At 42.4% G+C, this 27,458-nt stretch overlaps 1 protein-coding gene across 1 annotated transcript; it reads left to right on the top strand.

Moving 5' to 3' along the window:
* The first annotated feature begins 1,228 nt into the window (after positions 1-1,228).
* Positions 1,229-14,911, top strand: LOC121029587 (glutathione S-transferase A4-like). The gene is made up of 6 exons (XM_040473768.1): positions 1,229-1,484; positions 3,188-3,239; positions 5,808-5,940; positions 8,053-8,194; positions 13,286-13,417; positions 14,623-14,911. The coding sequence occupies exons 1-6, from the start codon at positions 1,329-1,331 to the stop codon at positions 14,743-14,745; spliced, it is 738 nt and encodes a 245-aa protein (XP_040329702.1). The 5' UTR covers positions 1,229-1,328; the 3' UTR covers positions 14,746-14,911.
* Positions 14,912-27,458: the final 12,547 nt, after the last annotated feature.

Below are 27,458 nucleotides of genomic sequence, written 5' to 3'. Positions count from 1 at the left end.
TGACTTTGTTGTCATAGGATATAGGGTATTAACAGCCAAATTCTTCATCATGAACTGAGCTACTGATGTTCTGATTTTTTTTACTTTCTTGTGAATTTTCTTAGCACAGGCAGCGTCCTTGAGTGGAATCCTGGCTAGGACATGCTGTTTGGCAGTCTGGGGGTTGGTGGGCAGAGGACTATGGTGAGGGCTGCCTTGGGAAGCTGAGGTCGGTCTCTCTGTCCAGGTCATCTGAGCACCCTCCCAGCCACAGCACCATGAGCACTGTGCCAGTAGTTTGGCTTTTTTTGTTGTTTCCTTGGAGCATGCATTGTTACCTATGGGGTCAGAGAGGCAGATGTGGGAGAAGGAGACCAGGCAGTTCTCTGAGTTGGTATAGAGTGTTAACATTCTCAAAGCACGTTCAATAATCCTGTGCAACAGGCAGAGGTCACTAGCATAATAGCCACTGTGGTCCTTGCAGCAGTGAGGTAGAAAGTGCTATCACATGTGCCTGCGTTATCACGATACTTTTCTTGAAAAGGCTGCAAGTCACCTAGTGTAATCCTTCCCAGTTACAGATGAGGACATGCAGGTGGATAGACCTACTGAACTGGGCCTAAGGTTGCCCGGCTCCCTGGTGGTCACGCAAGGACTAGAATCCTGGTCCTGACTAGGCATACATCTGTGCCTGTCCCAACACTCAGAAAAGCCTTGTGACAGAAATGAAAGAGTGGCCCAACTCCCACAGAACATCTCAGTCCAAAACGGCCCAGCTCCTTGCCACTGTTAGAAAAGATTTTCTTTTGCAAGGTTGTTCATGAAACCATCATATTAACACCTGGATCCTTTCTCAAAATACCAGAGACAGTCTCTCAAATCTATGGATACCTTGATACTTTGATAAGTATAGTTTGTTCTTTTTTCTTAAATTGTGAGATAGAGCATACATACAGGAGAGTGCATTTATGTGCAGTTTAAAGACTAATTATAAAGACCGATTATTAATTCTGTTTAAGAAACAGAATATTGGGGCACCTGGGTGGTTCAGTCGGTTAAGCGTCCAACTTTGGCTCAGGTTGTGATCTCACAATTCGTGAGTTCGAGCCCTGCATCGGGCTCTGTGCTGACAGCTCAGAGGCTGGAGCCTGTTTCAGATTCTGTCTCCCTCTCTCTCTGCCCCTCCCCTGCTCGCTCTCTCTCTCTCAAAAACAAATAAGCATTACAAAAATTAAAAAAAAAAAAGAAACAATATTAATAGCATTCCAGACTCACCGTCATTCACCCCCCCCCACCCCCGCCATCACAACCCTCATCTCCTCCTTGGAGGTAACCACAATCCTGCTTCTATGATCATTGTTTTCTTGCTTTTCTCACTTTTCTTATTTTGCCCTTCAGAAAACCCTGAGCCAGGAGTCATGACAACCAAGCCCAAGCTCTGCTACTTTCGTGGCAGGGGCAGGATGGAGTCGATCCGCTGGCTGCTGGCTGCAGCTGGAGTGGAGGTTGGTTCCTTCCTGGGAAAAGGAAGGAGGGTAATTTGGGTGGGCTGGAGTGGTCCTCTTCCCCACTTCATAATTCAGGGTGGTCTTTAGAGATGGATCCACTCTTTCCCTTTCCATCTGTCTTCCTTTGTAAGAGGTGAGGGAGGGATCATAGTCCTCTGTTTAAGCAGGGTTGGGAGGGTGGAAGTGTAGGGAGGTGTTCTGGAAACTTTGTAGAGGCAGAGAGATCATGATGACTCATAAGACAAAGGAGAGAGAGGAGACCCACATCTGCATCATTGTTTTCACTGGAACGAACTGATTTTCTGGGGTCTTTCCAGCTTTGGCCTGGCACCATGTTCTACCCATGGTTACCCACTGAAACCTTACCTCCAGCTGCGATCTGGTCTCCTCTTGAGCCCAGAAAAGTCTGCCCCACTTGGATCTGTCCTTAATTCTGAATTCCTTAACCACTGACTTTTCCATAGATTTTCACAAGTGCTTTGAAACTGTTTGGTTTCATGCAGGTGTAGACTTCATTTTCCCTCTTTGAATGACATCTTCTTTAAAACAAGGACTCATGCATGACCTTCTTTGTTTTGTTCACCTTATCCTACCCTCATCTCAAGTCTTAGGGACAAAAAGTCACTCTTTCCCACTGAAGCTTCAGAGATTCCATCAGTAAATGATGATAACCCCACCTGAGTAATAATCTTCAGATCCCTTTCATTGAATGTACAAGTATCGAAGAGAAATTTAATTTGACCTGATACAGAGGGAGAATGGCACAGAAGAGAGAGAAGAAGGGAAAGAGAGGAATAGGAGAAGGGAAATTATTGGGGGAAGTTAGAGAAAAGGACAAGAATTTGGAGAGAAAAAAGAGCTAATGTCAAGAAAAGGAAATAATATGAACGGGGCTGGGGATATCCTGTTAAGTAGACAAAACCCTCTACACACACATGCCCCCTTGCCCCCTACACACACATGCCAGCAGAATTTTCAGCTGTGTCTAAATTGGTAACTTTGTGGTTCCTTTTAAAATTTTCATTCTGGGGGCACCTGGCTGGCTTAGTCAGTGGAGCTTCTGACTCTTGATCTTGGGGTTGTAAGTTCCAGCCCCACATTGGGTGTAGAGAATACTAAAAAATAAAATCTTTGTTGCTGTTGTTGTTTATTTATTTGAGAGAGAGAGAGAGAGAGAGAGAGAGAGAGCGAGAGAGAGAGAGAGAGCACTACCACAAGCAGGGGAGGGGCAGAGAATGAGGGAGCCAAAGGCTGAGCTGTCAGTGCAAAGCCTGACTTGGAGCTCCAACACATGAACTGTGAGATCACGACCTGAGGCACCCAGGCACCCCTACTTAAAAATGAAATCTTGGGGTGCCTGGGTGGCTCAGTCGGTTAAGCATCTGACTTCAGCTCAGGTCATGATCTCACAGTTCGTGAGTTTGAGCCCTGCACCGGGCTCTGTGCTGACAGTTCAAAGCCTAGAGCCTGCTTCAGACCCTGTATCTCCCTCCTTCTGCCCCTCCCCTGCTCATGCTCTGTCTCTCTCTCAAAAATAAATAAACATTAAAATTTTTTTAAAAAATAAAATCTTAAAAAAAGTAAATAAAAATAAAATTTTCATTCAGGAAGCCATTGGACATTTTATACTGTGAACATTTCTCCCTCTCTCTCGCTCTCTCTGAGGACATTAAAGTTATAACAACGTTTCTTTTATCTAGTTTGAAGAAGAATTTATTGAAACAACAGAACAATATGAGAAGTTGCAGAAGGGTGAGCCTAGATTTATCCAATGCTATCTTACTAGAAAAAAATTGTTTCTGGAAATACTCATTTCAATACAGGAACACATAACTCTACAGTGACAACTATGAGGACAAGGACTGCTAACACTGATTGAATGCTCACTGTATCCCTGTCATAGAGCTAAATGTATCATCTGCATTTCTCTTTAGACTTCATAAAAGCTTATCAAGTAGACTATGACCCTGACCTCAATTAGATATGATAGCATGGGCTAACTGAGCGAATTGGTTCAATACTCCCCACCCCACTAAAGAATCCTTTTAGAATTCTTAAATACTGATCCAGTGGGTTGGAGGGGAGGAAGTAAAAGGGAAGAGGAATTTGACCAAAGATATTCTTTAGTTCTCATGGCTCATATCCACTTCCTCTTAATGGTTTCAGCAGGTTAACAGACACCATTGTTTATCAGGTTACAATTATAGAACCAAGACTATAGAAAAGATCAAAATTTGATTACATTTGGAAGAAGTCCTTCATCCTTACAATGCCCTAGAAAAGTTTTTCACACCAAGACAAAAGACTAGTACTTTCACAGAGCTTCTTAAACTTCTAACCGCCACAAAGTTATTTTCCTTATCTAAGGAAACCTGGATGTTCCCATTATTGCTGATAAACAGTCATGAAATGAACACAAATTATTTTTTGGGAAAATGTTCAACTAGTAATCCGCAGACCTACCATTTACAAACTGTATGACTGCAGAAGGCCTTTAACTTCTCTGCGTCCTTTCTCCTTACCATAAAATAAAAATAATCTCTGTGGTCACAGATGCAGGACGCCAGTAGCTCTCATTAAATGGGGAAGGCCAACTAACCCCTCCCCAGTTCTTGTCCAGAAACTTTAATAAATCCCTGAACCTCCTCTTCCTCGTTATTTCTGCCCTACTCCACCCCAAACAAGGCCAGTCATTGGCACGTAGTAGGGAGTAAATACATATGTATTGAATAAGTAAATAAAATGTATCTTCAGAAACTCTTCCATGATCATTCTGGCAGGAAGTCCTCCCTAACAGCCTAGGAGATCCTCCATTCCTCTCTGAGTCTGTGATGCTACTCTTGTGCTTCTGATACCCTCTTGGGCATTACTATTATTAGCGAATAAGAGGCAGAAAAGGACAGCAGAGAGGGCCCTCAGCAGAGAGTCAGGAGACCTACTTCTGTTGGTTTAGCTGTCTCCTATGAGTGTGAGCAAGTCACGTTTGCCCTCTTGGCCTCCATAGTGCCATAGTCTATAATATGAATGAACTAAATGATTGCAAAGATCCTTCCCTGCACTGTTGATCCTAGATTTTTAAAAATCCTTCTGAAGAAGATCATCAGTTCCTAGAAGCATGGATCATTTTTAATGGACTTCTGCATCCTTAAAAGCAGTAGCACAGAGACCAGTTTGGATGATCATTCAGTGTTAGACAAATGTAGCACTATCTTTAGGAAGTGGAGATTTTTCAGTCTCTCCATTAATAATTGTACTAATATTTCCAAGGCATGGTCACAAGCATGATTTTATTCCTGCTCAAGGAAACCCTAAAATGGGCAAGACAATACTGCTACAGATCAGAAAATAGGTTGAGGGAAGACAGAGACTTGCCTGAATCATCCAATTAAATAGGGACACTGGCTCCCTGAAAAGTTCCTGTGGTGGTTTTCTCTCCACCATCTTCTACTGTCTCTCATTAAAGCAAGCAGCAACAATATTGGAAACTAGGGAAATTCATTATGGTCTTTGCCAATGCACTAGTGAAGTCTGGTTCCTATTCTAGATAAAGTTCCTTATTCTCAGCAATGTGCAGGTAGCAAAGGAAATTTAAAGGCTATGTATTTCTTCAAGACCCTATCCTATGAAAAGAGTACTAATTATAGTACACCTTTAAATGCATTACTTTTATAGGCAGTCACTCACAATGCAGAAAATTTAATTTTACTGAACACTGATTATTGACCGTATTCAGTGCTTTTTTAAAGCTATCTCATTTAATCTTTTCAAAAATCCTGCTTGATAGGTATTATTACTGTTTTAGAGAAAAGGAAGCTGAAGCTCAGGTAAGTCATTTGCTTAAAGACACATGGCTGGGGAGGGCTAAAGCTGGCATTTGGACCCAGTCTTCCTGGGTTCTTGTTGTCACAGCCGTCCTGCTGCTGTGTAGACCTGGAGTGATACCTGATGTGCTTTTCAAAGAATTCAGGCTCCCAGCCTCCAGCCCTGAATCATAATTATCTGGGGAGTGGGTGAGTATTTTTAACAATCCATCTCCCTGAGATGATTTTCATAGTATTTATATTCTAATACAGTCATAGTAAATGTATAGTGTCTTAAATAGTCGTGATTAACCAATGCACAAAAATGCATGAAACCATCAAGTGAGTCTCAGATTTTCCATAAAGCAAATGGTAGGAATTTCCTCAACAACTGGCATCGTTAGCTCACCACTTTGGATGAAAACTAAAAACTACTCAACAAAATTAGAAGGGACCCTCCTGCAGGCTTACCACAACCATGGAAGGAGAGTACCCTAACCTCTCTTTGCTCAATCCATAGACGGACGCCTGCTATTTGGCCAAGTGCTTATGGTTGAAATTGATGGAATGGTGCTGACACAGACTAGAGCCATCCTCAGCTACCTTGCTGCCAAGTATGACTTGTATGGGAAGGACCTGAAGGAGACAGTCAGGTACCACAGTGTTCATGTCTGTACTGGACTCTTATCCAAGCTCTGTAGTTTTGCACCAGCTGAAATTCAGTTCAGATGTAGACTTTCTGCCTGGGGTAGGAGGAGAAGGCAAGGGGAACAAATGGGGAGATGCTTTTGCTATACCCACATGTGCTGTGCATAACTCTGAATACTCCAGGTTTCCCCTTTTACTACTCATGGTGGTCTGCATTCAACATTCGTATCCTCTCCCCACTCCTCACAAAATAGGTTCTCATAAAATGACCTAGTAAACTTCATTCTATGTAAGGTGGAAATGGCTGATTCAGCAAACACTGAGCACTGTATCAATGATCTATTACCACAAATACTGTTGTAAAACATACCACAGTGACTTAAATCAGTAGGCATTTATTCTTCCTCACCAGTCTATATGTCACGTGGGCATTGGCATATCTGGGCCAGGCTTGACTCCTCTTGGCTGGACTTATTATGTCTGTAGTCAACCAGTAGTCAGTCAGGGGGCTCTGGTTTGGGGTGTTGACTGTCCACTGAGGGGTAAATGGGCCATGTGTCTCTCATGCTCTCATGCCAAGCTTGTTCTTGGAGCAGCTAGGGAGGGTTCTAAGAGAGAGTAAAAGCATACAAAGCTTCTTAAGTTCTAGGCTCAGAACTGGTCATCAGTTCCACCTCATTCTATTTGTCAAAGCAAGTCATGAAGTCATTCCAGATAACACACCACAACTAATGATGGAAGGGACTGTCAAGTTTTATCACAATTACTGAACGGTGAAGTTTTGTGTCCATTGTTTTGCACATATATACCACAAGCATCTACTCCATGCTGGGCACTGTGCTAGGCTTGGCTGAGGATGGCTGGATTATTACTCCCAGGAATACATAGTTCAGCTTCACATGAGATAAGTAAACTACAGACAAAACAAAGACTTATAACTATAAAGGTTTTATCTGTATTTGGGGTCCAAGGGCCATTTCAGTGGTCCTTGAAATCTTATCCCCACAAGCATGAACACTATGGGTGGTCTGTACATATACATAGAAGACATGGTAGGACAAAGGCCTAAGTTCAATTGTTCAGAAGAAGGAGAGTGAGTATAACAGGAATGAAAAAGTCCATAACCAGAAGCAGCACACCCAACTCTTCTTTAGATCCACCTTTAAAATGAATTTAGTCATCCTAACTTGCAGTCACAAAGGTTTATGGGAAGAGAAGCAATTTCAAACAGTGTATGAAAAGCATCCTTTTGTAACAATGTAAATGAGTAATACTATGCAAAAGCAATCTGTTTCTCACTGTTTTGATGCATGTGTTTGTTTTTTACAATTAAAGGTGACAGGCTAGATGACAATCGAACATGTAAGAAAAACGATTTGTAATTCAGATAGGACAACAAAGTAAATTATGCTTTTATATATGTTGAAAATAGAAAGAGATGATCACTGAACCAAATCTGTTGGGCAGTTAGCATATAGTGGGGGATACACAGACACACAACCCTTAATGGTTGCAAACTGGTTGTAGAGAGAACTTGCACAGCATAACTGCACCAATAGTCTAATAAATGATGGTCCTATATCTACCATCCTTAGTTTTTTTGTTTTTTTAACTTTTTTTTTTTTTTTTTTTTTTGCGTTTGTCAATGCAAGGGAAATTTTTAGAGAATGAATCAAGGTATTTGTCTGATCTGACTAGGAAAGCAAACGTTTCCTTCTCAGTTGCCAGGTCAGGGGAAGACCTGCTAAATTATGCATCTTTCCTAAACAACTGAAGAGGTTCTGGTGCTAATAGTTTCGCACTTCCGGTAAACTTCATTCAGTTGGGTTTTTAAAACCACAATAATCTATTTCTTTATGGCAGATATCAACTTAGAGGCACTTATTAATTTTTTTCACACATCCCTTCATTCAATAAACATTTCCAGAGATGCTAGTATACCCTGGTCACTAGGATGGCTCTGTTGGCAGAAATCATTCCTGAGCATGGAATCTTAAGGGAGGGGGCATGAAAAGTCATTTGCCCCAATACTGATCTGCACCACCACTGTGGCGAATTAGGGAATCCCATACTGAAAGGGTCGCGTCGGAATGAGAGTCAACACGCTGTTTTGTCAGGATCAACATGTACGCTGACGGCACCCTGGACCTCATGTTGATGACCGCGCAGGCTGCGTTCAAACCCCCTGAGGAAAAAGAGGAGAATCTTACTTTAATCGTGAAGAAAGCTAAAACCCGTTACTTCCCCGCCTTTGAAAAGGTAGTGGGGGGAGCAATCCACTTTGGACCTCACTGAGGCCTTATCCTGGCGGGCCAGACGTGCCAGGGTGCTCTCGCGAGAGGCAGGGTTGCGCTCCGCGACGGCTGCGCGCGCAGGTCCTGCTAGGGGAGCAGGGGGAGGGGCTGGCATCTTCAAGAGGCCGGCCGGTACGCCTTCCCACGGCAGAGGGGAACTGGGGGCGGGGCGGACGAGAACTGGGAAGCCGAGCGCGGGCAAGGCAAGTTCCCACCTGCACTTGCAGGATGCAGGCATTCCGGACTTACTTCCTGTTGCTAAGAAGACTATTTCAGGCGTGAATATCTGTTAAAAATGTTAAAAAGACAGAAGCTGTGGTAGAGCTTTACTGCACCTGGAGCAAAACTTTAATAAGGGTTACGTAATTATGGAACCTCTAACAAAACTGAATGGGAATAAGCCAAATGCAATGAAAGGTACAGCATTTCTGTTCTGATTTTTTAAAAAGCCATCAGCCCAAGGCATCTTCGCCTTAAATTTCCTGTCAGATGTTTCTTTACGTGTAATACTGGTGGGTAATCATGCCTCAGTAAAAAGATAAGGTCTCTTAAAGTTACAACTTTTCGGAAGTCATTTTGGAGTGAATCATTAGGAATGTCCTGGAAATACAAATGGTAAGGTACCATGTATGCATAGGGTTCCATAAATAAAGGCTTGTCAGACAGAAGAATTCTGTGGTATTTCTCCTCAGTCTTAGTCTTGGGGAAAAATGATTTATTACTGATTAAATCACAATGAAGGATTCTGCTAGTACCTCAGAACTAGACAAGCAAGCTCCTCTTTATCTGGAACAATGTACAGTGTTGTTGAAATGCCTTTCATGTAAAAAACAAACAAACAAACAAACTAGTGTGATTACTTGAGTTATAATGTTAAATGGACATTATCATACTACAGATTTTGAAATCTGTGTGGCCTAATCCAGTACTCCTCAAAACACTTAAAATAATGTATTTGTTCAAATCAGGATCAGACTCAAGTTTATCTGAAACTAATGTAACATTGTGTGTCAAGTGTATTTCAATTAAAAAAAATAATAACCCCGAAAACAATGAAACAAAAAATCCTCAAATTCATTCTCTGTCATTAGTCAATTACATTTTTAAGCTTCTTTTAATCTATAAGGTCCCTTCCTCTTTTTTTCTATTTTTTAAATATTTATTTATTTTGAGAGAGAGAGAGTGCACAAGGGAGGGGGGCAGAGACAAAGAGAATCCCAGGCAGGCTGACTGCTGTCATCACAGAACCCAACTCGGGGCTGGATCTCATGAACCATGATGTCATGACCTGAGCCAAAATCAAGTTGAATTGGACACTCAACTGACTGAGCCACTCAGGCTCCCCTTTTTCTCTCCTTCTATTCCTCTTGTATTTATCTTGTCAAATTTCCCATAGCCTGGATTTTACTAAATGCAGCATACTCCTTCATTCTCTAAAATTCCTGTCATTTGGAAGTTAGAATTAGAAGCCTAATCGTGTCCAGGTGTGATTTTTTTGGCCAGACTGTCGTAGGTGATGTTGTGAAGGTCATTAGGAAGCAGACATTATCTGGTTTTCCCTCTTCTTACAACTAAATGCGACTGATGATTAATGCCTAGACCCACTGATTTATTGGTGAATGCAAAATACTGACACCCAAATCTGTTAACCCTTCTTCATTTATTAGCTGGAATACTTTCTATAAAATGAATCTTCCCCGTCATAATATATTTAGTTACTTTGGGGTGTGGTTTATGTTAGGAAAGGAGGATAAATCCTTGATTCTTGCTCTGGGTTCACTGCTTTTCAAAATGAGTTAGTTACCTAGCATCTTCAAAGGGGACTAATGAGTTTATTGATTTTTCCTTCTTGTTTTTGTTCTTTAAATAACATGATGATACTGTTTATTGCCATGAATTTAAACATTGGCTGTGCTTTGATTAATGTTAGAGCTCTTCTTCTTCTTCTTTTTTTTTTTTTTTTTTTTTTTTTTTTTTTTTGAGTATAGGGGTGCCTGAGTGGCTCAGTCAGTTAAGCATCCGACTCTTGGTTTCAGCTCAGGTCATGACCTTGTGGTTCATGGGATTGAGCCCCATATCAGGCTCTGTGCTGACAGCTGGCAGCCTGCTTGGGATTCCCTCTGTCCTCTCTCTGCCCCTCCCCCATGCATGCACCTGTGCACATGCATGCCCACGTGCGCTCTCTCAATAAATAAATTTTTAAAAAATACATAAATAAAGTAAATTTGAGTATAGTTGACACACAATGTTACATTAGTTTCAGTAATTATGCAAGTGATTATAGAAGTTCAAGTATCTTATCTTTTGGACAGTGGTAGCTTCGTCAAGTTTGCTTCTGGTTTTTGACATGGTCCCAGCAATCTTTGATTCCTCCCTTTTTTTTTTTTTCAGTCTGAAGAATCTCCCTCTTTTTTTTTAAAATTTTTTTTTGTTCTCTTTTTTTTTTCAATATATGAAATTCATTGTCAAATTGGTTTCAATACAACACCCAGTGCTCATCCCAAAAGATGCCCTCTTCAATGCCCATCACCTACCCTCCCCTCTCTCCCACCCCACCATCAGCCCTCAGTTTGTTCACAGTTTTTAAGAGTCTCTTACGTTTTGGCTCTCTCCCACTCTAACCTCTTTTTTTTTTTTCTTCCCCTCCCCCATGGGTTTCTGTGAAGTTTCTCAGGATCCACATAACAGTGAAAACATATGGTATCTGTCTTTCTCTGTATGGCTTATTTCACTTAGCATAACACTCTCCAGTTCCATCCATGTTGCTACAAAGGGCCATATTTCATTCTTTCTCATTGCTACGTAGTATTCCATTGTATATATAAACCACATTTTTTTTTATCCATTCATCACTTGATGGACATTTAGGCTGTTTCCATAATTTGGCTATTGTTGAGAGTGCTGCTATAAACATTGGGGTACAAGTGCCCCTATGCATCAGAACTCCTGTATCCCTTGGGTAAATTCCTAGCAGTGCTATTGCTGGGTCATAGGGTAGGTCTATTTTTAATTTTTTGAGGAACCTCCACACTGTTTTCCAGAGTGGCTGCACCAGTTTGCATTCCCACCAACAGTGCAAGAGGGTTCCCGTTTCTCCACATCCTCTCCAGCATCTATAGTCTCCTGATTTGTTCTTTTTTAATTTTTTAATTTTACTTAAATCCAAGTTAGTTAACAAGAATGTCCTTCTTTTTAAAAAGATTCTGGAAAATCCTCCACCAAATAATAGGGAAAATGGCTTCCTCCCTATTCTCTCTGTTCTGTCCTTCTGGGCTCCTCTTAGACTTAGGTTGGAGCTTCCTTCTATATTACATGTCTCTTAACCTCTCTCTCATATTTTCCGTATCTTTATTTCTGTGGGTTTCCTCAGATCTTTATGCCAAATTATTTTTTTCAATTTTTCTATTGAATATTTTTATACCATTTATATTTTTCATTTAATAATATTTATTTCTTTTTCAAACCCATATGCTCTTTTTTTTCCACATGCCTTCCTCCCCCATTTTCTCTTTGAACATTTTAAGCATTTTTAACTCCTTAAAGAGTCCACTCTTGAGGCACCTAGGTGGCTCAGTCAGTTGAACATCTGACTTCAGCTCAGGTCGTGATCTCATGGTTCATGAGTTTGAGCCCTGCATCGGGCTCTGTGCTGACAGCTCAGAACCTGAAGCCTGCTTCAGATTCTGGGTCTCCCTCTCTCTCTGTTCCTCCCTTGCACTCTCTCTCTCTCTCAAAAATAAATAAAGATTAAACAAAAAAATTTTAAGACTCCACTCTTACATTTGGCTCTGTGACCCAAAATTCTTCTTTGTCAGTGTGCTGCCTCTGTCTTATAAAAGAGTTATCTCAAGGGGCGCCTGGGTGGCGCAGTCGGTTAAGCGTCCGACTTCAGCCAGGTCACGATCTCGCGGTCCGTGAGTTCGAGCCCCGCGTCAGGCTCTGGGCTGATGGCTCAGAGCCTGGAGCCTGTTTCCCATTCTGTGTCTCCCTCTCTCTCTGCCCCTCCCCCGTTCATGCTCTGTCTCTCTCTATCCCAAAAATAAATAAACGTTGAAAAAAAAAATTAAAAAAAAAGTTATCTCAAGTACAAATCATGTGCTTTGTAACTTGTGTCTGTGAACTTGTCTTCTGCAGGAATCATTTTCCCTATATTTGGCATATTTGATATATTCCATCAACTGCTTTTATGTTTGCCATGGCTGGAATACTCTAGAATTCACTGATTCAAGTCATTTTATTCATCCATACTAATACTTTATTTTTATTCATGTATCACAGGAAGAGATGTGGTGCCTGAATTTATCTTTGTTCCTTACCTATGGAGTAAACCCATATTTTGTACATCTGCCACTCAAAGCTACACCTGAGGGATTTTTATATTCACTTTTCATTGGATAGTAAGAAGGCTCAGGTTTGGGCTTCTGATATCCCATTGATGATTTATTTCTACTTGTGGGATAGTAGCCAGATTCTAGTTAATCATGACCTTAGTGTCTCCCTATACTAGTGGGTTCACTTTTACTTAACCAGCTCTAAGCTTTTAAGAGACAACTCCGTTCTAACACTTTACTACCCCAAATATCTTGATAATCACTGACAATTTTCCAACAATATTGTGCCAGTTTGCAGCAGGTTTAAGAGTATTTAAGAGTTGGTTTCATCCGACCCTTTCTAACATTCTTGGAGATTATCAAGAAAAAGATTCTCTAGTACATATGATCTTTACAAAAGAGTCCCTGCTTTTTTTTTTTTTTTAATTTTTTTTTTTCAACGTTTATTTATTTTTGGGACAGAGAGAGACAGAGCATGAATGGGCGAGGAGCAGAGAGAGAGGGAGACACAGAATCGGAAACAGGCTCCAGGCTCTGAGCCATCAGCCCAGAGCCCGACACGGGGCTCGAACTCACGGACCGCGAGATCGTGACCTGGCTGAAGTCGGACGCTTAACCGACTGCACCACCCAGGCGCCCCAAGAGTCCCTGCTTTTATAAGTGTTTAGCCAGGCAAAATAGTCTTTACTTTTATATGATATTCTTTGTCATCTTTCTTTCTGCAGATTTTGAATGACCACAGAGAGGATTTTCTCGTTGGCAACAAATTCAGTTGGGCAGACATACAACTGTTGGAAGCTATTTTAATGGTGGAAGAACTCGATGCTTCTGTTCTTTCTGACTTCCCTCTACTGAAGGTAGTGTATTAATATCCACATGAAGCCCAAGAAAAAGTGAATAGAAACAAAGACTAAAACAAAATGCATCTCCAAGTCATCTTAAAAGAAGACTGCTTAAAAAAAATTTTTTTTTTAATGTTTATTTATTTTTGAGAGAGAGACAGAGGATGAGTAGGGGAGGGGCAGAGAGAGAGGGAGACAGAGAATCGGAAGCAGGCTCTAGGCTCTGGCCTGTCAGCACAGAGCCTGATGCGGGGCTCAAATTCATGAGCTGTGAGATCATTACCTGGCCTGAACTCCGAGGCCTAACTGACTGAGCCACCCAGGGGTCCCAGGCATCTGATTCTTGATTTCAGCTCAGATCATGATTTCGCAGTTCGTGAGATCAAGCCTCACATTGGGCTCCATGCTGCCAACTGCTAATGCTTGGGATTCTCTCTCTCCCTCTCTTTTTTTGCCCCTCCCCTTTTTTCCCTTTAAACTAAACAGTGCATTCTAGAGCTCTTTCCCTGTCAATACAGGGGTCTTCCTCTTCTTCTTATATATTATATCATTTTAAATTACTGAACTATATACTTTGTAGGGATGTACCATAGTTTATATAACCAGTTTTCTGTTCTTGGAAATATAGGTTATTTCTGACTTTTCACTGTGCTAACATTCTTATCATTATTTCTTCGCTCATACGTTATGTTATTTCTTTGCTCACCCTTATAAGAAATTCCTAGAACAGGAATCAGTAGGTCAAAGAGTATGAATTTTTTAGAGTTTTTAATATGAACCTCTTTGAGACAATGATTTTTTATTTTTTCAATTTTTGAGAAAGAGTGTGTGTGGGGGGGGTGGGGAGGGGCAGAGAGAGAGAGAGGGACAGAGAGAATATTAATCAGGCTCCATGCCCAGCATGGGGCCCAACATGGGGGCTCCATCTCACGACCCTGGGTTCATGACCTGAGCTGAAATCAAGAGTCAGACACACTGACTGAGCCACACGTGCACCCGAATGATTGTTTAACAAAACAGTTTATTCAGGCTAAACACACTAACAATTGTATTACCATCCTGAGAACATCCAGCAAACAGGCCTTAAGAATTAATTCAGATTCAACACACTGAGCTCCATAAGCTGGCAGCCTAAGCACTCTCCTCCCATGACAAAGTTATGATTTTCTTAAAGGTTGTGGCTGCTATGGAGGCTTTCATTTTACTGGTTCTCATTTCAGGCATTTAAAGCAAGAATCAGCAACATCCCTACAATTAAGAAGTTCCTGCAGCCTGGGAGTCTGAGGAAGCTGCCCCCAGATAGCCACTATGTGGAGGTAGTCAGGGGCATCCTGCAGTTCTGATGAAAGTAGGTCTTACAGTGGCAAACAGCCATGATCCAGTCGCAGGATCAGTACGGGACGCTGCAAACTGAAGCAAACTATAGATTCTAAGAGTAAAGTGTCTGAAAAGAACAAAACCATACTACTAGGAACAGCAAACACTGATTAAATGCAATACGAAACCATTCTGATGTGTGAAATTTTTTTAAGCTTGTCGATTGTGGATGATGGTTACAACCTTTATGAAATCAGTGTTGTGTGTAAATAAATAGGAGGCAGTATGGGGCGCCTGGATGTTTCAGTTGGTTGAGCATCCGACTTCGGCTCAGGTCATGATCTCGCAGTTCATGAGTTCGAGCCCTGCGTCAGGCTCTGTGCTGACAACTCAGAGCCTAGAGCTTGCTTCTGAATCTGTGACTCCCTCTTTCTCTGCCCCTCTACCATTCATACTCTGTCTCTTAAAAAATAAATAAATGTTAAAAAATGTTTTTTTTTTTAAATAAGAGGCAGTGTGTATTTAGGGCAGCGGCCTACATAAGGCACTGTTCTCGCTGTCTGTACCAAGATCAGGACCACTGTTGGAAGAGTGAACAGAGAGATTTGGGGGCCAGGATCTCTCCAACACCCACACTGACGCTGAGTACTTGGGTTAGATAAAAAGTGGCAAAAGACAAATCAGGAGTGACATGATGGCTGATGCTAGTGAATCCTAAGAGGAAGGTTGGGGGACAGAGAATGTCCAGGGAACATCATTCTGTGGCCCCAGAAAGAACTTGGACAATTAGACAACCCTATTTCCCCTAACAGAGCCTCCTTAGTCTGGGTTTTGCTTTGCTGAAACAATTCCAAGTAACACTAAGATTAAGATGTAACCGATGAATATTTGTACAAACTGACCCAAAGATTCCCTGTCCTTGATAAACATGCTTTAAGTGTATCTACTGCATTCCCAAGTTGGGTATTTGGAACTCAGCTCCACATCAGGGCCCTGTTTGGTGGGGGATGGAGCAGCTGTCCAGGGTGATCTTACAAGCATGGTGGTGCTTTCCAATGGGTGGTCTGTGGTCTGGAGCAGGGCTTCTGTCAATGCTTTGAGGTACATGACTCTATCAGCTCTAAACTGCTGCTGGGCCATCCTGCCCAAGCCACACACTTGATCAGCTTCTGAGTATGTATCCAGGTACATGTCCTTACTTGTGAAATGACTTAATGGCTCACCAGACTTCATGCCACCTGAAGGGCACCATAGGGCATCCCTACACTGTACCTCACCATCTCTACACTGTACCTCACCTCTCCATTTTACCTCCCCAACTCAGATGACAGATTGGTCAACAGAGTTATAACCACGTAGACCATTCAGCATCCCCCAGCCCAGCCTGTGTATGACCTGAGCTCTTGCTCCCAGCGTAGTCAAATCCCAACCTGGGGATTCTCATTTAGCTAATCGCCCTGTCTCATTCCCCACTCTGGCAAGGCCATGATCACTACCAGATGATGAATCAGAGTGGGAGAAAAGACTTCTCACAGGGAAACTCTGCCCTTCTCTCTGTGGGATGACTTTTTCCTCTGACCTCCGCCAAAGCCAAGAGTCTGACCTGACAGAAATTAAGTAAGGAAAGGAAAAGAACTTATTTTTTCATGATTCAAAATGGTAAGCCAATCTCTTTTTGTTATAATCACATGGTCTTGGTAAATAATTCAAATAGTTTAGAAGGCTTACACAGTGAAAAATAAAATCCTCCCCTCCCTGAATTGTTCTTAAAAACAAGCACTTCCTGGGTCCTCACTCCCTGCCCTGATGTCTCCCTTGAGAACCAAGCACCATGTGGTTGAGTTCCCAAAGCCTTAAGCCTGTGTTGCCCAGGGTCTTACTTCCTGGGTTATGAAAGCAAACCCTAGGTCTGACCCCAACCCGGCACATTCTCCGAGCACACCCTAAAGGCAACTAACAAAGGCACATCCAACCAGTGCCAGAGAATGATTCGTTATAATACATACAAGTTGCTGTTTTTCTTGTAATAGTCTTTATCCCTTCATCCTTCCCTATAGGGCTCTCTTTGGGCCAACTGCCTAGCTACCCAAACTAGTAGAGGTAACTCTGGGTGTCCAAGGAAGTGAGCCTCAGAGAGTCTATAGCAGTCAGCAACATTCAAGGCCCCACTTCTCTTCCATCACTAGGGAGTCGTAGCTTTGGACAGAAAAAGATGGGCAAGTGAAGACAGTCAGCTCAGTATACCCATAGAAAGGGAGGTATAGGGCTTCAAAGGTCCTTGGTCTTCTCTTCCAAAAGATTCTGGGATGAAGACCCTCTAACCATCTTTCTTTGCCCACTTCAAAAGGTTAGCCCTCTGAAAGGTGAGAATTTCTTTCCTTGGTGACTATGAATCTGTCCTATTTCAGTTAAAGCCTATTTGCTTTGTTTGCTTAGACCTCAGCATACAAAGAATTAAGACCCAGGCAGTGACCCCATAATGACCCTTCCTAACTGGATGTTGATCATTAATCCTCCCTTTGGACTCCAGCTTGGACTTTGCAGCATGGGATTGCTGCATGAGTTTCTCTGATAGGTCCAGAGGGCAAAAAGACACAGCCAGAGATGGTTGTTTCCATTAGCTTGTAAAATTGGGAGAAAGGGGTTTTTTTTTGGCTTTTGGATTTTTTCATTTGGGGCAGGGGCATGTCAGAGGGTGTAGTTGTAGTTTTTAAGCAAAGAAGGAGGTTTATTAGCTCATACATCTGAAAGAACAAGTATGAATCCAGAGACTTTCAGACCATCAGGATTGCCCATATTTCACTATGTGTTGGTCTTAGGTTCTTCCGAGGTTCTGTGATTGGCTCATCCTCATCCCAGGTGGGCCCTGGGGCTGGCGATGCTGCAGCCACAATGGAACCACAGGGAGGAGGCAAAGGAGGTTCCTTAAAGGAGTGGGCTGGTATTGCAGGGAGGAGAGGGGAGACATGCTGGGCAGACACACCCACAAAGGTTTACTATCTCCCCAGTCTACAGAGAGGGAAAGTGAGGCTCAGCAAGTCTGTTACCCCATACACAAGGCTCCCACTGTGTTGTGCTACCAGTAGGAATTACCTTCCAGCTTTAGAGATGGGAAAAATTAGGCCCACAGAGAGGAGGCAAATTCATTTAAGATCACAAGCTGATGAGTGGCTGAACTGTAGCCCAGACCATGGATCCATGGTCTTTTAAATAGACTGGCAGGAGCCTGGTGTTCATTTTGCGAGATTGAGGAGAGGTAGGAGATAGTCTTTCCTGAATGCTTAAGGAATGGCAGATTTGGACACAGTGTTCCCATGCCTCGCCCTCAGTAGCCATTACAATGCTGAGTCAGTAAATTGTACTTCCTGGTTTTTGTTTTTTTTCCCATGGCCCTTTCTATCCAGTATCTATTGGACCCTCCCCAAAACCTTGCAAGGATAAAGCTTCTTTCTTTCAGATTGTAACACTACTGGAACTTGATGATTTTTAAAATTTTTTTATTTTAGAGAGAGACAGTGGGTGAGTGGGAGAGAGGGACAGAGGGAAGAGAGCAGCCTCCAACCTCATCATGGAGCCCAAAGTGAGGCTCGATCCCATGACCATGAGATCATGACCTGAGCTAAAATCAAGAGTCAGATGCTCAACCAACTGAGCCACCCAGGCAACCGATTCTTTCTTTCTTTTTTTCTTTCTTTCTTTCTTTCTTTCTTTCTTTCTTTCTTTCTTTCTTCCTTTCTTTCTTTCTTTCTTTCTTTGTTATTATTTTTGTAAAGCTTTTTATGGAAGTAAAGCAAACAGTGAAGGAGGCAAATCTTACATTTACAGCTCAATGTCCATTGTTTTTGTTCTTACAAATGTCACATTTCTGTATTTTAATAGGAAGCAGTGCTGAGGATACTGTATATGAAATGTTCAATGAGTTTTAGTTAGCGTATATAATCTTGCAAACATCACCTCACTCTAATGACTCTCATTCTAGTCATAGAATGCTCCCATTCCACAAAGTTTCTTTGTCCTAGTCAAAGGCTGCCCCCATTCCAGTGCCAGGCCATCCCTAATCTGCTTTCTGTCACAGCCCATTCGCTTCTCCAAGATAAAACTGGCATGAACCCCCAATGCCAAAGGTAATAATCCTGGGTCATCTTCCTGTGACTGTCTCTTCCTGCAGAAAGGTCCAGCAGACCTGCCCTTTTCAGTGAGAGGCTGTCCTACCCGAATCGGTATCTCCTTCTCTCAACAGTGAATGAAGTAAGGTAGTACAGACATCACTGGGCAAAGAGAGAATGTCAAGGTCCTGTGAGGAAACCTCAGACACTAAGTCAATTAAGGATGCTGAGGTGTAACCTCAAGGAAACAGGATTTAATGCAAAAGTGAGTTATAATTCACTTAGCAGTTTTATATAGCAGTGTGCATAGAACAGGAATTCACACACTGTTCCAACACTTGAACATGACTATTCTGGGCCCCCTGGGCACAGAGCTTCCCAATCTGTGTGTCCTGGATGGGTTGCAGGAAGCCAGGAATTAATCAGCTCAGTCCTTGGGGCTGCTGGAGCCATGTGGTGGTTTACCTCCAGGGCTTACAAATACCACCATTTCTTCTCTCTACTGGTTTGTGAAAGGTTGAGAAATTGCCCTGGGGAATGCAGGTGGTGGACTCTGAGTTCATAGTGTCATGAGTCAAACCGGCTCTCAACATCAGCCCACTTTCCTACCTTGGGTTATGCTTTCATCAGAGCTTCGTTTACAGACTTCTTTTCCCCCCTCTGGGTGTGGGTGTGTTGGCCAGTTATCAGGAACCTTCAGATCCTCCGGGCAATAATTTTCTTCTTGTAAAGTAACAGGTATCTCTGGTTTGTATATATGTCTCCTGGGTGTGTTTTATTGTGGTAAAATATGCATAACATCAAATTTACCATTTTAACCATTTTTAAGTGTACATTTCAGTGGCACTAAGCACGTTTACATAGTTGTGTAACCATCACCATTATCCATATCTAAAATTTTTCATCATCCTGGGGAGCCTGGGTGGCACAGTTGGTTAAGCATCTGACTCTTGATCTCAGCTCAGGTTCTGATCTCACAGTTTATGAGTTTGAGCCTTGCATCGGGGTCTGCTCTGACAGTGCAGAACCTGCTTGGGATTCTGTCTCTCCTTCTCTGTGCCCCTCCCCTGCTTGTGCTTTCTTCTTTCTCTCTCTCAGAATGAATAAACATGAAAATAATTAAAAAAAATTTTTCATCATGCCAAACTGAAACTGTATACCCATTAAATAATAAATTCCTATCCCCCCTCCCTCCCCGCCCCATCAGGCCAGCCCCTGTTAAACACTGTTCTATTTTCTGTCTCCATGAATTTGCCTACTCTAGGTACCTCAAATAAGTGGAGTCATACGCTATTTGTCCTTTTGTGTTTGGTTTCAAGGTTCATCCATGTGTCAGAATTTCATTCTTTTAAAGGCTGTCTTGTGTATTTTTCGTGAAAGGAAGTTTTCTCCTGTTGTATTACCTCTGGAGGCACATTTACACGACGGTATTTCAGGACCTGAAAAGCTGATACACAGACCCTGGGCTCATGATCATACAAGACGCCGCCATCTTTGTCTGAGAAGCAGGCTGGGATCCTGTTCTTTCTGGCTTCTCTGGCCACAACACTCTTCCCCTCCACAACTAGTTCTCAGCTTTATGTAACCTCCCTCTGCACAATTTGTATGCTCTACCTCGTACTTAATTGTAAAAAAATTGTCCCTTCTAAGAGGAATTTCAGGTATCAGGAAACAGGTATGGATATATCAAGGATCAAAGGTCCTTCATAGTGAAACTACACAGCACAGAGATTGCTTTAGACAACTGTCATGAGTGAAAAGTAACATTTACTGGGCATTTTCTACGGACCAGGCTCTCTTCTACGTGCTTTGCATTCATTATGTGATTTAATCCTTTAGACAACTTTAGGGAGACATAGGGTCATTTGAGATTGTACAGCGAGGAAACTGAGGCCCTGAGAAGCCAGAGGACCCAGGTTCCCAGAGACAGGACCAGGACTAGTGTAAGAGCCAGGCCTGCCCATCCCAGGCCCAAGGTGCCTTCCTTTTCCAGGGTTGAGAGCAAATGATTATAAACTATAAGGCTTTAAAAAGATCCAGACCCTGGTTGGGGAGAGATTACTTCATCTTATTTCCCTGCCTCTAATACCATCAAGGAATCCAGTCCTGCAGGGATACCCTTGCTCAGACAAGCCTTCTGGTGAGAGCATTCTAACAAGCCAGGTCCACCAGGCCAGTGACCCCAGAAGGGGCCAGAGAGGCAATTCTATTTTGTTTTTCTGGTAGTGATGGTACCTAACTATGGGCATCCTGGGTGGTGGGTGTATGTGGCCCCATTCTCCCTGGTGGTATTCCCCAAGACCTGCCTGGTAGACTGAGGTTGGCTTCTTGTCTAGATTTCTAACTACCTGAGACAGCAGTCATTCGAGGAGGCAATTGACTTTCCTCTCTCATCTCCACTTTTTATTTTCTCTCCTCAGTGCTTTTAAATTCTCTTCCCATAACCTCTGCTATTTATACTGATGCAGTCATCATAATGGCTACTGTCTTTAAGTGCCTTCCTTGTGTCTAGCTTCATGCAAGGCAGTTTTTATCTGTTACTTAATATTCAAAAACACCTTATATTGTCAGTCTCACTAGTAGGGGAAGGGCAGGGGCAGGAAGAACTGCCATTGTTATTAGACTGTGCATACCAGGGAAACCAGTCCAGTGGAAAGGGGTGTGTGGAGAACTCTCAGGTTCTACTTAAAGCCGGATCACCTCTTCACAGGCCTGTAATGCATACCTAGAAGTAGCTGCTATTTCCCCAAAGTCTGAAGGCCCCTGTTGTCTCTTTACAACTGCAAAAGAATTCAAGAATCTAGTTAATTTGATTGTTTTTCCTTTTGGGTCTTTGTGGCCAAATTAAAAACTATAATTTAGTTGTATTTCTTATTCCCAGAAGGCATCATAGAGAACAGCTTTATATAGTCATAAAGCATCTGGTCAAGTGTGAAAGAAGCAAACAAGAGTCAAGGGACAAGAAGAGATGCTGGAGTTAAATTGAATTGGATGATGCCTCCAGAGACAGGCCCCCTCGAATAGGCGGGCAGCCCCAGTCTCATACGGAATGGAATTGCAAAGTCTTTTTCTCATGTAAGATTATACCCTACCTGACCAATTTCCAAAATCAAATTTTCTATTTAATCAGGACATCCACATCAACAAAAGCAAAAAGATTTGGAGAGTGTGTCCATCTGTAGACTCTAAAGATAGATATTTATTCTCACAAATGAAATGAATTCAACAAAAATTAAAAACCAGCTGCTTTCTGCCTCTTACTTTGACATGGATGTGTGTGTGTGTGTGTGTGTGTGTGTGTGTGTGTGTGTGTTTATATGTGTGTGAATCCAGTGACAGATTTAGGCACAATGCCTGCACATAGCAGCCCCTTGATGCATTGCAGTTTTTCTCCTTCTTTCCAAACGGAGAAAGGAGAAGTAGAGATTTTTCCGATAACCCCAAAGCCAATATCTGTTTTCGAGTTTGCCAAATATGAGGTGGGAGGCCTTGGAATCCAGAACAGAGTTACACTCTGTAGCATCATCATTGCTGATGTTGGGTGGGGAAACCTCTCTGCTCCCAGATGCTGGCTCAGTCCTGGTACAGCTGGCTTCTTACCAGCCTCTCTGGGTCTGGCCCCACAATTGGTGCCACTCCCTATGTCAAAAACAATGAAGCTTTGAAAAGTGAGATTGTGGGAAAGGAGTTCCTTTGATTTGGAAAGATTAGACCCTCCTCATCTTTTGACAAAAATAACCTCTCAAAACCCCAAGGCCAGCCCAACCACTGTAGAAACCTTTCCATTAATAGAAAAGAGATAAAACCTCCAAGGTCAACAGTTCTTGTAGGTCTTTTGCCAAAAGTAAACAATTAAGCCCACAGCTGGACTGTAACAGCAGCAGAAAATAACAGACATACTCTAGACTGTTGTGTCTGAAGCAGAGATTCCAGTGGCACTTCAGTGGCTGTTCCCCAGTGCCTGTATCCCCCATCCTAGTGTGGAAGGCTCCATCTGTAGAGGGCACTTGTGTCTGAACTCCTCGTTCAGCTTACATGGTTTACACTTCCTACTTAAAGTATGGAACCAGACTAGCACTATAGATAGCACCTGGAAACATGTTAGAAATGCAGAGTCGTGGGCCCTACCCAAGACCCACTGAATGAGAATCTGGATTTTAACCAGATCCTGGGTGATCTGTGTGCCCACTGAAGTTTTTTTTTTTTAATGTTTTTTTATTTTTGAGAGACGTGAGAGACAGAGTGCAAGCAGGGGAGGGGCAGAGAGAGAAGGAGGGAATCTGAAGCAGGCTGCAGGCTCTGCACAGAGCCTGATGCAGGGCTCGAATTCACGAGCTGTGAGATCATGACCTGAGCTTAAGTTGGACGCTTAACCAACTGAGCCACCCAGGCGCCCCTGCTCACTAAAGTTTTTGACATGGCCTTGTACTAATACTTGTCTTTCCAAACAAACACAGTCTTGGCTCCACATGTAGAATGCTATCCTTCCCAGGTGTGAGAATGTTCTATTTCCTTTCATCCCCTACTTGCTGTCTATACCATGGGTGTAATCAAACATTTACTTAATAAGAACAACCTCAAGGCCTTGTCTCCAACTCAAACCAGATACAAAAGGCATTCAGAAATAGGGTTGCTAATTTGCCAAATAAAAATACAAGATGTCTAGTTACATTTGTGTTGCAGATAAGCAATGAATAGGTTTTTGGTATAAGTATGTTCCAAATGTTACATATATCCTGTATTTTATCTGGCAACACTATGCAGGAGTCAAAGTACTAGGCTGCTCTGACGGTTTCCCACCTCCTCCGCCGCCTGCTTTAGGTTTCAGACCCTCAATTGCTTCCAGTGGTGGTGGCTTTGGTTCATGTTTTCAAGCCCCAGATCATGGTTTGCTTCCTTCTTTCCACTCTGGGTGAGAGGCAGATGGTGAAAATAGCATTGACTTTGGCATCAGAAAGACCTGGGGCTGGCTGTGCCAACCCCGTGACTAAGCAAGTTTTGTTTCTAAGCCTGTCTCCTTATCTGTAAACTCAGTACCACAGAGAGAGTTTCCGGGACAGAATGCATCTGCCTGCCCAACGTCCTTGGTTGGCTTTAGTTATCTCTTGATAACCAGAGCCTTGGCAGGCACGGCCCACCTGTCCTTGAGTCTCTACCCTTTTCCAGTATCAACTCCAGAGAATCAGATGTGAACAATTCCATACAGACCTGGGCCATCCTCATATGGCTTCCATTACTGGGCTGCCGTGAATTCAGCTCTGTATATCTGATATGGCTGAATAATCAAAAAGGCAAAGAAGTACCAATTTTATGAAGTGTGTTGCCTCTAAAGTTTAAGAAGATTTTTTTTTCAATGTTTATTTATTTATTTTCACAGAGAGACAGAGTGAGTCAGGGGAGGGGCAGAGAGAGAATGAGAAAGAATCCCAGGCAGGCTCCAGCTGTGAGCACAGAGTCTGACCAACTGTGAGATCATGGCCTGAGCCAAAATCAAGAGTCAGATACTTCGCCGACTGAGCCACCCAGGTGCCCTGAAAGTTCACTTGAATTTTTTTTTTTAATTTTTTTTTTTTTACGTTTATTTGTTTTTGAGACAGAGAGAGACAGAGCATGAACGGGGGAGGGTCAGAGAGAGAGGGAGACACAGAATCGGAAACAGGCTCCAGGCTCTGAGCGGTCAGCACAGAGCCCGACGTGGGGCTCAAACTCACAGAATGTGAGATCGTGACCTGAGCTGAAGTCGGCCGCTTAACCGACTGAGCCACCCAGGCGCCCCTCACTTGGATTTTAAAGTCAAATTAGCAGCAAGCCCTAGCCCCAACCATTACTGTTGCACATGCAGTGTAAGGGTCTCATCGCAGTTAAAGAAACAATATTTCACAATAATGAGAAAGAGGAGGTGGGATTTAAAAGTTACATCTGCTATGAGCACTGGGTAATATATGGAATTATTGAATTCTGTTTGTATACCTGAGACTAATAAAAAACTGCATGTTAACTAAAATTAAAATTAAAAAACGATAAAAATTAAAAAAATTTTTAAATTAAAATTAACAAAATTAAAATTATATCTGCTTGCTTTTCCTCATTTAAGGTTTTGGTTGTGGTTTTTGGCTTTCAGCTGGCTGTATTTTTGTCCACACAGATATTTGTCTCCATAGGTTTGCATTGCTCATCATTACCAACATACTCCTTCTGTGCCAGTAGGCCATTTTTACCCTCTGTATAATTCCAGGCATGTTCTAAGGAGGGACAGAGGCCCTCTTCACAGTGCTTCAGACCTGGTGTGCAGAGATCCGATGGTTAATCTTAACCTAAAGCCATCTGGGCTTTAACAGAGGCGCAACTTGATTGTTGATGAGTTTCAAATGGTTTGTGTTCAAAGTAGAAGGCTGTAGCAGAGGGAAGATGTATTGAAATAAACACTCGCTTCATTGAAATGAATTTGGAATTTTTTGTTCCTGTTGTAATATGAGCAGACAAGTTGAATTTTAAACATAATGGGAAAAAGTGATCAAATGAGGCCATTGTTTCCTTTTGCCTTAGTATATGTCTCTAAAAATGTTGGATAAAAGTCTCCTTAATGGTAATTTGTCATTTTTGTAGCTTTCCTTCTGTACTAAACTTCTACATTTCTGGAGATGACCAAACATTGAAATCAGAGATTCCAGTGACCACCTGTCAGATTCCAGGCATGTTGAACATGATCCAAAACCTTCAGAACCTGACTGAACCAAATTTTCCTAAAGAATTTGTTTCTTCCCTGTAGACTAAGTCTGGACTGTCCTAGACCCACACTGTATATACTGCACAGGCTTTCCATCTGCTGACTGGAGCTCTTTACTGGAAGCACTTTTAGATTCGAAGAATGCACTCACCTAGTCCAAAGGAAACAGGGATCACCTGGTCCAGGCTCTCATCCATTTTATGGATGTGAAAACAAAGACCCAGAGAGATTAAGAGATTTGCTCTATTGAGAGCAAACACCAAGTTACCAAGTGATAAAGAGGGAAGCTGATATCCCCAAGAGCTAATCTGTATACAGAGCCAATGTTTTTATGGCTGGTGGAGTCCTCTTTGTAAGGCTGCTCCACTGTGTGGGTTCATTGGCCAGCCGCATTTCCATCAGGGAGCTTAGAATGCTATTGATTGATTGACTGATTGATTGCCAAAATACATATAACATAAACTTTACTACCTTACTGATTTCTGAGTGTACAGTTGAGTGGCATTAAGCACATTCACATTGTTGTGTAACCATCACCAGCTTTCATCTCCAGAACTCCTTTTAATCTTGCAAAACTGAACCTCTGTACCTGTGAAACAACTCTCCATTCTCCTCTCCCCCACCCTGAGCAACCACTGTCTCTCTGAATTTGGCTACCCTAGGCATCTCATGTAAATGGAATCATACAGTACCTGCCTTTTTTGGTGTCTGGCTTCTTTCATTTAGCATAATGTCCTCAAGGTTCATCCATGCTGTAGCATGTGTCAGAATCTCCTTCTTTTTTGAGGCTAGACAATATTCTATTGGGTGTGCACAGCATATTTTGTTTGTCCATTCATCTCTGAGTGAACATTGGGTGCTTCCACCTGTTGGCTGTTGTGAATACTGTTCCTATAAACGTGGGCATACAAGTAGTTCTTCAAGACCCTGCTTTCAATTCTTTTGAATATATACCCAGAGGTGGAAAGGCTGGGTAGAAGTGCAAATTCCTGAACTCCATCTGAGCCAACTAAATGAGAATCTCGCCTCAAGGAGGCCCAGGATCTGTGCTTCTACAAGTTCTCCAGGTGATACTTTTGTTTTTCTTTCTTTCTTTCTTTCTTTCTTTCTTTCTTTCTTTCTTTCTTTCTTCCTTCCTTCCTTCCTTCCTTCCTTCCTTCCTTCCTTCCTTCCTCCCTCCCTCCCTCCCTTCCTCCCTTCCTTCCTTCTTTTTCTTTCTTTCTCTTTCTTTCTTCCTTCCTTCCTTCCTTCCTTCCTTCCTTCCTTCCTTCCTTCCTTCCTCCCTCCCTTCCTCCCTTCCTTCCTTCTTTTTCTTTCTCTTTCTTTCTTTCTTTCTTTCTTTCTTTCTTTCTTTCTTTCTCTTTCTTTCTTTCTTTAAATATAAAATGGAATGTAGTGATATAAATGGCCTCAGAGGCCCCTGGTGGCAACATCTGAGTTGGTCACGGCTCCCAGTGGCATAGCCCACACTGGGGCACACGCAATGTCCTGTCTGTCTCATGTGGTGAGACTGGCTTTTCTGAGATATTAAACTCATAACTAGAAGGACTTCTCAGTTCCTTCCCTCCAAAATGACATCCCCCTTCCCAATCACAACCTAATCATTGCCAATGACAACCCCATCGCCAAGCGGGTGGAGGTCAATTGAACTGACAAGAATAAGCTGTTATGTGCTGCAGCCCATGCTGTTGTCTTGATGGGTCTAATCTAAATTTCCAAATGGCCATGATCATGCTCCTCTGCATTCCTGGCTACACTCAGAAATCTTACCTTCTCCATAGTATGTACCAGACAGCGCCATTCAGGTTTCAAAGTTCTATAATGTTATGGAATGAAATAACAAGAACTCATTTACTGTTTCTGCTTTCCAGTCTGAAGAGAAATTTATAGAAACTCCAAGAAGACT

The sequence above is a fragment of the Herpailurus yagouaroundi genome, unplaced genomic scaffold, assembly GCF_014898765.1.
Source record: "Herpailurus yagouaroundi ecotype Mexico unplaced genomic scaffold, PumYag 139, whole genome shotgun sequence".
Classification (NCBI taxonomy): Eukaryota; Metazoa; Chordata; class Mammalia; order Carnivora; family Felidae; genus Herpailurus; species Herpailurus yagouaroundi.
Note: the sequence above shows the minus strand (reverse complement) of the source record. Positions and strands in the feature narration are given on the sequence as shown.